General features: G+C 34.6%; 2 protein-coding genes across 3 annotated transcripts; one reads left to right on the top strand and one right to left on the bottom strand.

Annotated features, from left to right (window-relative positions):
* Positions 1-244: 244 nt before the first annotated feature.
* LOC107361601 (uncharacterized) lies at positions 245-2848 on the top strand. The gene has a single exon (XM_015928436.3). It carries the CDS (start codon positions 882-884, stop codon positions 2256-2258), a length of 1377 nt encoding a protein of 458 aa, XP_015783922.2. The 5' UTR covers positions 245-881; the 3' UTR covers positions 2259-2848.
* Positions 2849-3062: 214 nt separating this feature from the next.
* On the bottom strand, positions 3063-13922 carry LOC107361596 (histone lysine acetyltransferase CREBBP). 2 transcript variants are annotated; one of them, XM_015928430.3, is made up of 22 exons: positions 13648-13922; positions 11889-12675; positions 11347-11744; positions 11065-11252; positions 9946-10998; positions 9752-9826; positions 9066-9672; positions 8893-8999; positions 8649-8806; positions 8110-8556; positions 7878-8039; positions 7253-7779; positions 6938-7164; positions 6579-6855; positions 6321-6512; positions 5720-6228; positions 5426-5630; positions 4944-5344; positions 4428-4592; positions 4084-4340; positions 3609-4008; positions 3063-3525 (listed from the first exon to the last, which is right to left on the bottom strand). In XM_015928430.3, the coding sequence occupies exons 1-22, from the start codon at positions 13724-13726 to the stop codon at positions 3445-3447; spliced, it is 7302 nt and encodes a 2433-aa protein (XP_015783916.2). In that variant the 5' UTR covers positions 13727-13922; the 3' UTR covers positions 3063-3444. The 2 variants fall into 2 exon arrangements, with proteins under 2 accessions (XP_015783916.2, XP_015783917.2); XM_015928431.3 differs by having other exon boundaries at positions 5426-5627.
* Positions 13923-17157: the final 3235 nt, after the last annotated feature.

The following is a 17157-nucleotide window of genomic DNA, read 5'->3' as shown; positions in this document are numbered from 1 at the left end:
TATTTCAAAACATGACCATTGTATAAAACTTAATAGTCGGTAATGAAGCTTATAGTGTATCTTTAAAACTTTGCAATCACTTGGTGTTTTATTAAAGTACAATTTACAATTTGCAGATGAATAAAAAACAAACATTTGAATTCCAAGAGAGCCAAACATGAATAAAATTCAGTAATATTCACTTATTGTCAGATCTATCTGAAAGTAAGTTTGAGATTCGTTCTTATTTCAACTCTAAGTCAACAAGTACACACAATATATTATGTTTAAAAATTAATTAAAAAGTCGCAATTTAAGAGAGAGTTACTCTTTGCTCAATTTGCAGTCTCTGATTCAATACAAATAGATTAAGGTAATTAAGACAATTTTAACACTCAAATAATGCATTTAGGTCCATTTGTATTTACTATCAGGCCTATTGTTCAGTGAATTTCTAATGACAGGTTTAGTAGGTTATCTTCACAGTCACAAATTGGGTTTTGTTTATTCAAAATCTAAAAAAAGTATTATGCCAGTATTATTTGGCTGTGGATCACAATTTAGCTGTTTTACAATTAATGAGATCATTTTCACAATGAATTGGCTTTTGTGAATAAGTATTACATTTTTATGAGTGATCTGACGGTAAAAATACTGAAACCATTCTTCTTTGTCTTTGAAGACCGAAATTAAGCTTCAGGCAACATATGATATAAGAGAGACCATTTTATTTTGTCAGGTTTTCTCTGTTTGTGTTTCCAACATATTGTTACCGCATTGTTTTCCTTTCTTTCTGTTCAGTTATTTCTTAATTTATTTCTTCTCTTTTAATTTAGTTCACCTTTATTTTTGTGGTTAATTTTAATTAAACAAGTGTTTATTTGTCTGTAATATATTTAAAAATGGTTAATGGTGACAAACAATCAGGAAAGGTAATAAATGAATCAACATCTTCATCTGCATCATCTTCCAACACACCAGCTAATGCTAATATTTTAAAAGAATGTCACAGTCTCTATGTTGAAGGTGATTATGGGTTAATCAAAACTGGCCGTTTATTGGGGCTTAGCTTGCTAGCTCCTCGTCGTAAAATAATGGTCATGTTAATTGGCAATCATTCAGCAGGTAAAAGTAGCTTTATCAATTGGTATGTTGGTGATAGGATACAGAAAACTGGTGTTGCTATTGAAACTCAAGGATTCACTTTTATAACCAATGGAAAGAAAAGAGAATCCCTAACTGGAAAAGCAACACTTCACCTTCACCCTCACTTTAAAGCCTTAGAGAACATCAAAGGTCTCTCGGATTACCTTTCAACCGAAATTTCACCTTCACTGGCAAACAGATTCAACTGTGTTACTTTTATTGATACGCCAGGTTTGGTAGATGGTGATATGTACTATCCTTATGATGTTGACAAGGCTATCCAATGGTTAGGTGGTATTGCTGATCTAATATTTGTATTTTTTGATCCTATCGGCCAAGCCTTGTGTCGTCGTACTCTAGATGTTGTTCAGAAGCTAAATGCTTTAAATACTGAGAAAATAAAACTTTACCTTTCAAAGGCTGATGAGGCGGGAGAAGAATCAGATCGTCAAAAAGTTATGATGCAGATTGTCCAAGAGCTATGTAAACGTCCTGGTCTGAATAAAACTGGCTTTCAGATGGCTACTATTTATATACCTGACTCACGAATCATGAGGCCAACTAACTGTATCAATCAAATTGACGATATTCATGAACAAATTGAGAAAACCATTAACTACACTGTGCAACACTCTTTGAACACTTTAGAGAAAGATTGTGACCGAATAATCAATCTAATTGACAAGAAGATTGCTGATGATGACGAGAAAAAATCCAAAAATTTACATGCTCGGATTAAATCGTCTGCTTTTCTTCTCATTTCTCTTTTCTTACCTTTTCTAATAATCTTAAGAGAAGGTAAAAGTTTAACATTATTTTCATCCATCAAACAATTGACCGGGGAAAGTGTAGTGCTACTTCTAGAAAATATACTTCAACCTATTGGTGATTTATGGAAAACTCTTCCTCATGAGTATCATTTTTATGTCCATATTGGTATAATTCTTACCTCATTGATATTCCTTGGAATGGGCCTTTACACAGCCAAATTTGTTCCTAGTTTGGACCGAAAAACTCGTAATGATTTGATCAAAAGAAAAGAATATATTCTTAGCAGGATTAAACCTCGACGATACACTTTATATAAAGAATATTTGGCTCAAAGTGTTAACGATGAAGATTTACTTGGTTAATATCAACATTTATTGATATATGGCTGATTTTAAATTCTAAACCATTAATGTTTCTATAAACTTGGTGTAGATCATGTACATAGTATTTGATGAATCTCCCTTTCTTGCCTTTTTCGTTCATCTTTAGAAAATCGGACATTTGTTGAAGTCATCGCCAAATGATTATTTTATCTTCTCAAATCTATATCTATTATAACTTGGGCATCTCTCACAATATCTTTTAAAATCATCATCACAAACCTTTAATGAATGGAAATTACAACTTGAGCATTGTTTTCATTGGTTAATCTATTTTTTGATACATGTTCTTAACAAATGGATCATCCATGTTCAACTGCAACAATGGCTTATGGATAATACTTCGGTGCAAATACAGTTTCTTAGTCAATTTATTAAAGGTTGTCACAAGGTTTTAATTGTATGTTAAGCCATTGAAGATATTTATGTTCGGACGCGAGGATAAGTTAAGAAATTTGAATATCTTCAATTCAAGAAACTAACATACAATTAGACTGCTGTTGATTAGTGCTGTAAATTCAATATTGAATAACTTCAATCAACTATTCAATAAATTATGCTTATAAATGAAATTGTCTCAATATTTAACAATAGTCTAAATTTTAATAATGATTGACGCGTCTATTGGAACCAAACGGACTTAGAAACTTTGCTATCACATAAGCACCTTTGACGTGTTCCAGAAAAGATCTATGTTTTGATGCAAAATTACATGGATGATTGGGTATAAAGAATTCTCAAATGCTGATTAAATTGTAAAACACGATTCTCAATATACGAGACTAATTTCGATTTGGGTTGTTTATTTGCATAATATGTAGTTAAAACAATTTTAAAATTTAAATGAGATTGATTGTGGAAATGCAAGAAATATCTTTAAATGAATTGTGAAGCTGAGGCGATAAAATGATTTCTGATTATTTCAATATTAGTATTAATGATACATATGTATGTTACAAATACTTGCGCTAGTTAAAACATTATTTCTGTCGAAATAGTTGTCCAAGTTTCTTTAACTAGCGTAAACGTGCAAGCCATTTGAAGTCTTCAAATTTAATGTATTCACCATTTAATGAAACACAATGATCAATTTGGTAATTGTTTAAGATAATTGTTAATTTTTGATAATAGTTGATTGATAATAGTTAGATGATAGATTGATTATAGTTTAATTGTTTAATTGTTGTCTAAGGACTTGCTGTTGAGTCTGCTGGGACATCATTTGTTGCGGCTTTCCTCCGGGTTGAGTCTAATACGAAAAAATTGAAAAATAAAATAAAATTAGGAATCTGAAAATTCAATAAAATTAATTTCACAAATGGCGATACTTACATTAGGCGAGGAAGCCATAGGAATATTTTGAGGTACTCTAACAAATCTAGTTTGCTGCGGAGGTTGTGGCTGTTGATACCACTGTTGGTTACCCGTTTGAATATGCTGACCAGGTTGCACTTGTTGCATCTGAAGTTGTTGTTGCTGTGGTGCTTGCTGCTGCTGCAACTGTTGTTGTTGAATTTGTTGCTGCTGTGGTTGCATTTGTTGTTGTTGTTGCTGCTGCTGCTGTTGTTGCTGCTGCTGTACTTGTTGTTGTTGTACTTGTTGTTGTACCTGTTGTTGTACTTGCTGTTGTTGTACCTGTTGTTGTTGCTGCTGCTGTACCTGTTGTTGCTGTACTTGCTGTTGTTGTTGTGGAGAGGGGCCTTGTTGTGGTTGTTGAGGGTTGGCGTTAATTCTGCGAAAAAATAATGAAAATAATTTGTTAAAAATAAATACAAACACAAATAAAATCATTTTTTCTTATACTTACTGTTGGAATATTTGATTCTGAGCTTGGTTTTGGCCCTGATTCTGATGAGTCGCACTTCTTTGTTTTAAAAAGGCAGCCATTAATTTAGGATTAGATTGAAGTATGTGTATCACTTGTTGCTGTTGCGATTGAGATGATGGAGATTTTAACATGGTGATCAACTGTTGCATCACATTGTTCATTGGTTGTTGAGATTGCGATTGAGTACTAACTCCTCCTGACCCGGATTGATTCATTTGTTGCCCTTGCATTTGAAACTGAAAAATAAAAAGTGAAAACAGTTATTTCATAACATTCTTCGAGGAAATAAACTTAAATGGTGCAATAATGACTGTTAAACTTACTTGCTGTGGTATCGACATTTTTTGTGCTTGCCGTGTCTGTTGTTCACCCATTCCTTGCATCACTTGTTGAGGAATCTGTACTCCAGAAGAAACAGGCATTTGCTGTCTTAAGACCTGAGGTTGTTGTTGAGACATCATTTGTGTGGGCTTACCACCAGGTTGAGTCTGAAAAAGTAATGACAAAATATTGTAAAAAATTGAAATGATTTTTCTTTGATTACAGTAATTTCTTGCTTATTATAAAACTTGAAAAATGCGAGTCATGCCTGACACATGCCCGTTTCAATTAAATGCGCTGTAAGCTGTCCCGCCAATTACAGAGTTTTTGACGTTTTATGCGTTAACCGAGAAATTACTGTGATACTATTTGAATCATTGGAAATTGCGCGCTCTGAACTATAGGTAATCAAGTTTTCTTGTTATAACATATTTACTACGCCAGAAGAAAATTAAATTCAAATAGAATAAGATAGTAAATTTCCGAACTCTTCAAATAAGAATCTAGAATAAACTTACATTAGCCGCGGAAGCCATAGGGATATTTTGAGGTACTCTTATATATCTAGATTGTTGGGGAGGCTGTGGTTGTTGATACCATTGCTGATTATTAGCTTGAATTATTTGTCCAGGCTGAACTTGCTGCATTTGGATCTGTTGTGGCATTGGTTGTGACTGGAGTTGTTGCTGCGGTTGCGGTGGTTGCTGTTGTTGCTGCTGTTGTTGTTGTTGCGCCTGTTGTTGTTGTTGTTGCTGTTGCTGCTGCTGTTGTTGTTGCTGCTGCTGTTGCTGTTGTTGGGCCAGAAGCATTCGTTGCTTTTGCTGTTGTTGTTGCAGAAGCTGCTGAGGATGCATTTGTTGTTGTTGTGGTGGATGAGGCTGCATTCCCATGTGTGGTCTCGGCGGTTGAGGTTGAGAGCCTGAAAAGATGAAAAACGAGCATTAAATCAAATCAATCATTTAATAAAATTAATGCAAAAAAAATTATATTAAAAACTTACCTTGAGGCACAGATTGCTGTTGATATGGTATCATAGGCTTTCCTTTACCGTAAGGATTTTGTTGAGACATGACTTTTGGCTGAGGCGGTGGTTGGTGTTGTTGCTGTTGCTGTTGACGAGCAACCGCTGCCTGTACTTGCTGTACAGCTTGAAGAGCACCTACAGGTGGAGGTGTAACAGTTGCAGGTTTCATGTAATGTTGCTGCTATAATTTGAAAAACATAAAAAAGTATTAGAACAATGTTATAATAAAAACTCTCAGAAAATTTCAGGTATCAATAAGACAAAACTTACCGGTGTTTGCACTGGTGAAGGACTGTAATCATGTGTTTGAGCAGCAGGCTGAGCTGATTGAGAAATACTAGTCATTGTTGCTATTCTTCTCCTTAAGATTTGGTGTTGTTGTAGTTTCTGTTGTAATTGCTGTTGTCTTAATTTATGTTTGATATTTAAGCAATAAGGAACTGGACATTTTTGTTCATTGCAATGTTTCGCGTGATAACAACAAAGAGCGATAAGCTGTTTACAAATTGGGCAGCCTGTTGCACCCCCTCCTTGGGACATTGGTGGACCAGATTGATTAGTTTTTCGCTTACAACTTTTAGCGTGCTGTACAACTCTTTTCATCTTGTGACATGAGGGTAATCTACAATTAGCGTCACGACATTGACAAGCATGGACCAAGCTCTGAATACATCTTTGGATGGACAGACGTCTAGATTCACCAGGGGAAGTGACAGTGGATCCACTTGTACCATCTCCATGGTTATCAAGCTCTCCAGATCCACCGGCAACAACTGCTCCTGAAATAAGTTAGATTGAATGATTAAAACAATGAAAAATGTTTCTTGAGTTATATCAGGAATAGAATTTAAAATGTAAAAAGATAACTTACCGGCAACAGCACCGTCGCCATCAACACCACCAACGAGATCACCAAATCCAAGTTTTTCCATTTTGTGATTATGGCCTTCACTATTGTAACAGGTAACACAGAGGTCAAAGTCGTCACATTCGGTACAATGATATCGAGTCTCAACAACATGTCTTTTACATTTATTACAAGTATACACAAATCCACCATTGCCTAAAAAAGAGAAAAAATTCAAGTTAATTGATACCAATCGCAAATTAAAGTTTATAACAATCATACCACTGTTATGAAGTTCATAAAGTAATGCCATGGTGGAAAATTTGGCCCTTCTAAGAGTTGAAAATTCATAATGTTTCTCACGGGCCATGGTGAGAAATGCATCTCTACCATCCATTAAATCACAATTTAAAGATTGATCAGGATCATTAATAGGAGGCAAACTGGCAGCAGATTGCGTTGAGTGGAGACGAATAACGAAGAAAACTTCTTTATGCTTCTCCATAGTTTGATAGATCTTATTTGTCAACTCTTGTTCCCATTGAAGGCTGGAATTTGTCTGTGAGAGCAATTAATGAAGAGCGGGTTAAAGATGATTTCCAATAGAAAAAAAACTAATTAACTTTAAAATTTTTACATACCTGTACAACTGCAAGTTGATTGCTTCCACTTTTATGTCTTGAATGCACATTATTTTTCCTTTGTTTTTGTTTTTTATTTGATTTTTTGCTACCTCCAGATTTCTTCTGTTGCTTTATTTGATTATTACAACCGTCTTTACTATTTGAATTTTTAGAATTAAGGCTTAAAATATCAGAAGGTTTACTGCAGTTTCCATCAGCCTTGTCGCCACATTCACTCATCGTATCTATAGGAAAAAGATAAGATTTATGAAAAAAGACGTTCTAATAAAGACGAATCAATTTCAAAATTGAATAAATCGACTGATATCTTACCCATTGACTCGTCATCAGTAGGATTTCCTGAATTATTAAAAATACTATCTTGTTGAGGAGTTGATGGTTCTGCCGGAGGCATAATTAATGGTGTAATTTTTTGCGAACTTTGTATTTGCTGTTTTTGTAACTCCATTTCGATCTCTTTGATGGATTCCTCGATGACATTAGGCCAAAAATCACCTTCAAAATAAGGTAAATCTGTGGCTGACTTAAGACCATCTTCGGAAGCCTGCTTTAAAATGTCTTTATAATCAAGCACGATTCTTTCGATTATTCCTTTGTCTAACATTTTCTTATACCATTCTTGCAATCTTTTTGGTTTAGGAATTTTCTGTTCAGGTGGATGACAATGGAAGATATAATCATCTCCTTCAGAAGGAGGACATGCCCAAATATGAGCCATTGTGTACCCTAATTGTTTAGTGTAATCAAGATAACCTAATAGAATTTCATGGTAAACAGCAGTTCTATATTGCTTAGGCGAGAAGAAATGAACCGAATCAAGATAAGCTATATATACACGCCTGTAATTAGAAAAATTAAAAATAAATTAGAAATATTGTTTCGTATAAATTAATAACATTTGGCATGAAGTGAAAAAAAAGAAACTCTGAATACAAACCTTGAATTCGGAGGACCAGCATCAGAGCCGTATTCTTGAACATGCATACCAAAGAAACATACATCTACACCATTAAAATCTTCGAAGGCAAATAAAGCCTTGGCGCGATAAGGAAACGTACTAGGTAATTCATTACCAGGCTCGTTATATTTAAATGCGTACCTAAATTGAGGAAATGCAAAAAAGTTAGTTACAGTTGTTAAAGAACAGGAATCGAAAAAAAGAGACTTACTTTTGTTTCATTAAAGATTTAACTTCCACTATTTTCTCAGAACTCGAGACAACTCTTATGGATACCTCACCAGCCCCTGTTTCTTTTTTCCTTAAAAATGTATTAACACGATTCTCGATATAGGAGCCTAGTTTCGATTGGGGTAGTCTTTTAGCACTGAATTTATTTTCTTTCTTCTTTTTGCCCTTTGCTTTAAGGCAACCATCACAAACAAATCCTTCAGGCCAAATTTGGTCAATATGCAAAACACAGATTTGGTGTAATTTACGTGCACATTCTTTACACTCCACGAAAGGTTCCAGGTCAATATGGTCATTTTTACATTCAACAAATTGGTTCTTGGGAATGGTTTGTGTACCAGACACAGTATTATCAGGACCTAAACCATCGCCTATTGTAACCGTATCACCAGGAATTTCTTGGAAACATTTTAAACAATAAGTTATCCTGAAAAATCGAATAAGAGTCAAGTTAGATAAAACAGATCTCGAAAGGTAACAAAAAAAGTACCGAAATGGAAACGTAAAACTAACACATACCTATTTTGATAATTCATATATTTAGCATCTCTAGGAATTGTACATAACTGTTTACCATAGCAGCAGAGAACTTGAGGATGGAAAACATGTTTTCTACCACAACAGTAACCTAAACTTTGCATGACAGGGTCTATTTCTTGTTCAAACACTTCGGATAACTGAAATAAAGAAAATATTTAACATTAGAAAAGAAGTGGAGATTTGCAAATTGTTGAAAGCAATAGTGACCAAGTGTTTAACTTACCCTTGTACAATATCTATACACTCTGGATGTCTTTTTGTTGTAAAGCCATGCATTATCAAACATCAGCCAAACGTCATCTACATACTGCCATGGATCTTGGTACTGACCTGAATATATTTAAAACCCAAAGATATTAGAATTTGCCAAATTATGAATGCATTAATTTAATTTACCTGTATCAAGTTTCCTCTTAATTGTGGATAGGTCCATAGGTTTCTTAATTATGTCAAAATAATCAGGTATTTGTAACAAAGTAGGATCCACTGGTTGTCGGAATGGAAGTGATTCAGGGTCCTGTCGATAAAGTTTTTCTAGAGTAGGCATCAGAGCTTGTCTTAATTCGTCAGGTTTGAAAACCTTTCTTTGTCTCGGCCCTGAGGTACTTTTGGATATTGTTGATGAAATAGCGGACGGTGTAGATGTTGTAGTTATTGGTTGCTTAACATCAATTTCACTTTTTTCACATGGTGTTGAGACAGAGTTTATTGGCTTTTGATCTGTTGTTGTTGAAATAGAGTCTTCAGATTCTTCTTTCTTAACTTCGGGTTTAATACTATTAGAAACTGTTGACACACTAGTTTCCATTTTCATAAGTGAAGGTATACTGTCATCACACGTGGATACGGCCTCTTGTTTCACAACAGAACTAGATGTTATTCCATTAGTTGTTGATGATAATGAACTTGTTGATAACACATCATCTATTGGTTCACTTTTTATCACAACTTGTTGTTCAATGGGTTGCATTTGAGATGGAGGCCTACTGAGCTGTTGTTGATTCTGTGAGATTAAAAATCGAGAATAAATGTTAAGTAAAAATCTAAACCGAAACAAATTCTGAAGTTTAGCTAATACTGACCTGCAAGTCTACCATAGACTGTTGTCCCGGTTGCTGTGTTGGTTGTGATGTATTCTGAAGAGATGGTTGAGGAGTCTGTTTATAATAGAAATACATTAAAATTATTAAAATGTGAAAATGAAAGTTAAAAGATAAATGTCAGGGGAAGTTAAACACGAGTAAAATAAAAAAATGACAATAAGAATAGTACGTACTGGCATAGAACTCTCAATCTCATCTCTTGACATTCTATTTTGGTGAGATTGGAGGGTTTGATTGGTTAAAGCTTGGGGTGTTGAAGTTGGTACAGAGGCACACCGAGGTGGAGGTGGTGTCGCTGTCGATGTGAGAGGTTGAGGTGTTGTGGGCTGTTGTTGAAGCATTCCTTGTAAAGTATTACCAGTATTAGAATTGGTAATGAAATTACCATTAGAATTCGACCTAATCTGTATTTGAGATGTAGCTTGAGCTTGTGGACCAGGAGGTGAAATAAAATATGAACCTGGAGGCAATTGATTAGATTGAGAGGGAAATCTAGATGGTGATTGTAATGAGACATTTGGCGGAGCGCCAGATAAATTAAGTCTAGGTCTAGGTGGTTGTGTTGGTTGTTGTTGACTGATAGATTGAGGTGTTGGTGGTCCAGCATTAGGTGTTTGAGGCTGAAGAGGTTGCTGCGCTAACATTTGTTGTGGCGGTCTATTTGCGTTTATTTGATTAGGATTAATCTGCAAGGCATTTACATCTTGGCCTGAATTTTGTGCAGCAGCAGCTTTCTGTTCTTTCCTCTTTTGCCTTTTATCCTCTAACTCTTTTTGCATCTTATAAATTTTTTCAGCTAGCAGATGATAATATTCTTCTCTGGAATTAGCTTTCTCATACATGTCCCCTTCAACTTTACGAGCATATCCTATGAATGTTACCATGCGACTATCTTTGAAAGTCGATGGGTCAGGTGTTGGGATGATGGCTTGTACTATTTTTTGCACCAGATGATTACGAAGCTCCATTGGTACCGAAGTGTGCCAATCTTTAGCTTGCCTCGGGTCAAGAAGCTGATCCGTTATTGGTGGAAAACCAGGTATTCTTCCAGTGATTTGTCCTGACGGTGGTGAAGTACTACTGGGATTATTGAAAGGTAGACCCAATGCTATGTAAGCTTTTTGAAAGTCAACATTTTGAGGCTGTTGTGAAAACTGAGTCGGAGGAGGAGGCTGAGGCTGTGATTGCGGTTGAGGCGTCTGAGCATTGGGAAGTTGGGAGTTTGGCTGAATAAGAAAAAAAGAGAATTGAATATTAATAGTCACGATAACGATAACAATGTATCAACTTACTATTTGAGCCTGTTGCGGATTAGGTAAAGGCTGATTTAATAACAAGGTGGCAACTTGTTGTTGTTGCTGCCTGCGATCAGAGGCTTGTTTTAACGGCAAACAAACAGGACAATCAGGACGAGTACAATTTTTCCAATGAGATATAATTTGCCTAGAGCTTGCACAATGAGAAACATTACATTGTTTACCTAGATGAACAAAAATAAAGAAGATAAAGAATTAATAAAGTTTGTTTACTAGTAAATCAGATTGACAAAAGGATGGAATGGGAATGATGCTTACCCGCTGTACAACCGGTCATATGGTTAAGTACATTTTTCATGGTACGACAGTGAGGCAGAGCACAGGATCTCTGTTGACCACCGGTCCCATTTTGTTGTTCTTGTTCCCTCCTTTGACACTTATGAGCATGAAGAAGTAAAACTAATTGCTGTTGAATAAGTTTCCTTTTCTCAGCTTCAGATGAATGTCCAGGTTGATTAGATTGTGGTGCAGACGTCAATTGACCAACAGCTTGTGGAGAGTTCTGTGGTTGAGCCTGAAGCAACTGAGGTCCAGGTTGATTTAATGACTGAGAAGATGGTGGTGGAGTGTATCTAAATGGACCTTGCTGCTGAGGCATTCTAGCCTGCCCTGGCTGCTGTTGAGGCTGCTGAACTTGCTGCTGCTTTTGGTTGTCACTGAAATAAACAAAAAGAAAATCGGTTAGAAATTGTGATAACAATTCGTGTAAGTAATGATAGAGAATGCAAAAAATTAGAAATTATGTTCACAAAAAGATGTGACAAATATGCAGAGAAAAACAAAGAAAAATTGAAACATACGAGTACAGTGATGAGCCAAAGTTTTGATGAGGCATATACTGTGGTGACAACAATTGCATATGGGTTTGTTGCTGCTGAGGAGGTTGCTGTTGGATATTTGGAGGATTCGTGTATCTAAGTTGATTTTGAAGAACTGGACGTGATCCCGGCACCATTCCACCGATCATTTGAGGCTGAATGGTGGTAGGGATTAACTTCTGTTGTTGTACTGATACATTGGGTGACTGGGTCTTGGCTTGGAGAAGTTGTGACAATTGTTGATGATTTTGAGCCGGCAGTGACGTTTGTTGCTGTTGTGGATTAGGCTGTTGTTGCGGTGTTTGTTGGGTCTGAAGTTGAGATGGTGGCGGTAAACTGGTGACATTTGAGGTTACAGAAGTAGTATTTACAACATTCGCCGAAGATGATATACCTATATGGGACATGGGAATATTAGAGTTTATCAGAGTAACATTTGTGGCCAGCAATGAACCATTGTTGGTTAAAGAGTCATAGGCGCTTGGAGCGTTTGAAGATGAGGATGGTGCTGAGGCTAGCTCATCAGGTAGATTGCTTTCCAGTTCCCATAGTTGTGAATCACTTGGACCAGGTAGAGAATCAGTAGAATCACTTAATTTAATCCTTTTATTGGGCGGTGGTCCTGATCCGGGCATACCATTGCCCCCACCGACACCGCTTGTCATATTACCAGCCCCTGATGAACCAACAACTGAAAAAGATGTTGACACTGTACATGTTGGACTGGCCGAAGATGAACTGGAGGCCATTGTCTCCCCTCTCTCTAAGACTAGAGAGTTAGGAGAGAGAACGAAAGAAAGAGAAATAGAAAGAGAGAAAGAGAGATAGATGGAGTAAGAAAAGTCTCTCTCTTTTTACTTTGCTGATGCTCACAGAAGAAAAACCCCTTTCTTATACACTATACATCGCACTTTTTTCTTATCTTTCATACTTTACATTACATCATAAGATTGATCAAACTAAAATTAATTCATTTAAACAAAATAATAATTATAAAGTTCCACAAATAAATGAACTATTAAATCAAAAGTGTACATTTTACAGGCAAAACATAAATGTTTTAAGAGAGAGAAAGAGACCAAAAGAAAGAGAGTGGATACAAATGGCGTCGCAGGGACCATCAACTAATTGTGAACTTTCAAACCTCAAAATAATTCCCATTCAACTGCATGGTAAAGAATAATGACGCATTTAATCAAAAATTGATAATTAAAGGAAAATATAAACTAATAAAGAACATAGATTTGATCAACTGCAAAAAAGATTAGCAATTATGCAAATAAGTTAACTCATTAGGATGAGAACAATCAAAGAAATGAGAAAATTGAAACTTTACAGATAAATCAAACTTTTCCCCTAAACTTTATCATTTCCTAATAAATAAAAAAAATGACAGATGACTAAATTGAGTGCAGATAATTAACTAGATCAAAAAATATTCACCACCACCAAAACCATTGACAATATAGCAATAAGCAAAACAAAAACGCTAAAAGATTCGCGCAAAATGCTAACTCCAGAAATGTCTCTAGAAAATAACCAAAGATTCACAGAAAATTCAACAAAGTGCCAATGGTTAACCGAACTGATTAACAATTAGACCAAATAATTAAGCATATTCGAGGAACAGGTTTTTCTTCTGGTAACGTTGGCCCAGTAAAATAACACTTTAAACGTTGAAATAGCAGTGAAAGTGAGTCATTTGGTTGATAAGGATTGATAAGAAATCAAATTGGCTTACCTCGACATCCATTTACATAGTTGTAGCTGAAGAAATATCTATTAAAATTAGGATTTCTATTTTTATTACTATAATCCATTGAATGTCAATTAAATTAAAACACAGGGTAACAGGTTGAATATATTACACAAAATTAACGAATAAATAATTAAATAATTTGTCAAAAAATAACTCAAAAAAAGCAGAAGAGTGTTTGTTGTAAGCAAAAGAAAATGGCAAAGAAGAGGCAAAATAAACAGTAAGTGTCCCTAATCTATTGAAAGAAGAGAAACAAATGAGTTAAAATTTACTAAAAATTTGAATTGTTCTATCTTTCTTTTCCCATTGGCAGTGCATTAACGGATTATCCTTGACAACTTCAATTTTTGTTTACTTGGAGAAAAATTTGGTCAATCCTTAAATGACAATTAGATGCTAATTGTCGGCCATTTTGCGCACTATGTTAATTAAACAATCACTAACCAAAATACCAGATTGTAATCTTACTCTCAACAATCTCTACATTTGCAGATCAAAATCTAGTGTCAAGATTCACTTTTCAACCCATTTTCAAGTCTGTCTTTCCATAATTAAAGATAATATCAATCAAAGAAAATTGTAACCGATCTAACAATTATAAGCTAAACAATTAGATTCTTGATAATGGCCTACGAAATTGGTTAAGCGAATGTATTCCTCAATTCTCACGGTAATTGATTCTATGCAAGCCAGTTTTCATTTGATTATTTCAATCAGAATGAATTGCCAATTTCAATTTTGAATTATCTCCTAATAATTTAGCGACACTCGGTGTTTATTCCCAATGAACCTTAATCACTAGCTGTGTTATGTTTTAAGAGTAAGCAAACGCTTCCTAATAACTCAATTGTTAAAGCTTTGCGTTATTTCTGACTTTCTTTCAGCCATTACCGCTAATTTAAATATTTGAATTAAATAATAAAATTATTGTTGCAATCAAGTGTTTGAATAACATGTTGGTTGATTTAATTTGACAGTACGAAGTTGATTAACAGTTCGGAGTCGTTGAGCAAAACAAACACAGGTTAACTTTGAAGTACCAGAAATATCCTGACCTCTACTAACACCAGAAATCAACTGGTTATCGATTTCATGGAGAAACATATTCATAAAAAGAACGCAAGTTCAGAATTTCAACATTCCATGTTGTTATGAATCAGATAAACAGCCAAACTCAGATTTTAAATTCAATGGATCAACAAAACAAACCCAAAGAGTTAAGTAACTAAAACTGATTCGTTTCATCTGGAGATTATCATTTAACTGCATTTCGAGAATATCGCAATCAAATTAAAAATTGTAAATCATCAACATTTCGACTAATCATCGATCCTGTTAAATCCCATAGAAATGAACATGATGATGAACCCAAATGTTAAGACATAACATGTAAGTTATCAACAGAAATAATCAAATATATTTGATACATTAAACCAAAATGATTATCTGAATTTCATAATAAACGATTATAGTGCCAAGAATTATTTTCATGCAAATCAATGGATTTATCTGACAAATGCATGGAATGGGATTTTTTGAAATCAAAATGATAACCTCCACTCCTCATTGCACTTTTGTTTTACTGACAATCATTTTGTGAATATCGGTCTTCAATATATAATTTCAAGATTTTGTTCAGATTTTATTGATATACAGATTTATTAATTTCTGTTGTTATTATTAATGGGTGAAAATATATTTTTATTGAATTTCACTTATTTTGAATAGGCCGCTTCTCCAGACTGGTTAATTTTTGACAGCATTCTTCATGTTTCCACTTTTCCAACAGATGATCTTGTTATTAAGTGAAGCTTTTCATTTTAATTTTCTATCTCATTAGTGTAATTACAGAATCAAATTGTTGAACTTGATTGCAGATACATGTCTTATAACTTTTGACCTGTACTCGTATCTATCTCTATTAGCTCAATCATTCGTGTGTATCATGCTTTTAAACCATCATACTTATAGAACTACTCATTTCAAATATTGTTTTTCATTTTACACAAATCTTTTGGCAGATGAAATTGAAATAGACACAGAATTAAGTGTATAAAAATGCATTAACTGCAGTTTAATTTTGAAAAAAATAATTCAAATGCATACAATAAATTAAATAGAGTGAAAGTGATCCAGTGGGGCAGTTTTAGTTTGATACAGAATTTGACTCTCTAATTCAGTCATTGATTCTTAATAATCGAGGTAAATTTCTTCCATGGCCATCCAAGACATATTCATATTATATTATCTGCATATAATATTTGATGAGATTTGATGAATCAAACGAGTTTGATTATTTTAGGATTTACGTTTAAACCATATTAGCTAGAAACTTTCACTCCGGTTGAAGTATCTTTGAAATTATATAGAAAAGTTGATAGGCATAGATTGATAAACTAATTAAAGATAGTTATTTGAGCAATTTGATGAGTGGGAAATATTAGACAGAAGGTAAATTCATTTTCTAATGAACAAGTCGGTGCCATTATTACTACCATTGATTGTTGGCAAAAGTTTGATTTATCTGGATAACAGAAAGTCTTCAGTAGAAGGTGGATGTCGAGGGAAAAGCTCAGCAACAGTCATTTTTTTTGAATCTTATAAATTTCTTCACCTAGCAGCTGATAATATTCATCTCTGGAATCCGCCTCCTGATATATGTTTCCTTCACCATTACAAGCATATTCTATCAATGTTACCATGCGATTATCACTTAAAGTCGATGGATCAGGATTTGAGATTAGGGCTTGAACTATTTTTTGCACCAGATGATTACGAAGCTCCATTGGTACCGAAGTGTGCCAATCTTTAGCTTGTATCGGGTCAATAAGTTTATCCGCTATTAGTTTAAAATCAGGTATTTGTTCTGACGATGGTACAGTACAACTGGGGTTCTTGCAAGGTAAACCCAATACTGGGTCAGCTTTATGAATTTTAACAAATCGTAAAATATGAGTCGTCTGTCCAGGTTGATTCAATGAATGAGAAGATGATGGTGCGTCTCGGCATTGACAGCACTGCTGAGGCTCTGAATTTTCCTGAAACATTGTATTTCTGAGAAGCAAATCACAGGGTCACAGGTTGAATATAATAAACAAAATTGACTAAAAAATGATTAAACAATTTGTCAAAAAATAACTCAAAAAAAGCAGAAGAGTGTTTTGTTGAAAGCAAAAGAAAATGGCAAAGAAGCGGCAAAATAAACAATAAGAGTATCATAGAGTACTCTAGTGGTCAGGGTTAAGTTAACAAAAAATGGTCACAGGTAAGTTAATTTTAAGTGTCGCCATCTGCAAGTTCATCGTTCGCCAAGTCCAGAATTGCCAACATTCCATGTTGTTATGAATCAGACGAACAGCCAATCTCAGATTTTGAATTCAATTGATAACAAATAAACCCAAGAGTTAAGTAACTAAAACTGATTCGTTTCATCTTGGAGATTATCATTTAACTGCATTTCGGGAATATCGCCATCAAATTAAAAATTGTAAA

Source organism: Tetranychus urticae, chromosome 1 (assembly GCF_039701765.1).
Source record: "Tetranychus urticae isolate SD_2017Ah chromosome 1, NJAU_TeUrti_SD_1.0, whole genome shotgun sequence".
NCBI lineage: Eukaryota > Metazoa > Arthropoda > Arachnida > Trombidiformes > Tetranychidae > Tetranychus > Tetranychus urticae.
Note: the sequence above shows the minus strand (reverse complement) of the source record. Positions and strands in the feature narration are given on the sequence as shown.

Coding starts and splice junctions, on each gene's coding strand:
- LOC107361601 (XM_015928436.3), top strand. CDS start 882: ATGGTTAATGGTGACAAACAATCAGGAAAGGTAATAAATGAATCAACA.
- LOC107361596 (XM_015928430.3), bottom strand. CDS start 13,726: ATGGATTATAGTAATAAAAATAGAAATCCTAATTTTAATAGATATTTC. Junction 9,673..9,751: donor AGTCTATGGTAGACTTGCAG/GTCAGTATTAGC, acceptor TTAATCTCACAG/AATCAACAACAGCTCAGTAG. Junction 8,557..8,648: donor TATATGAATTATCAAAATAG/GTATGTGTTAGT, acceptor TCGATTTTTCAG/GATAACTTATTGTTTAAAAT.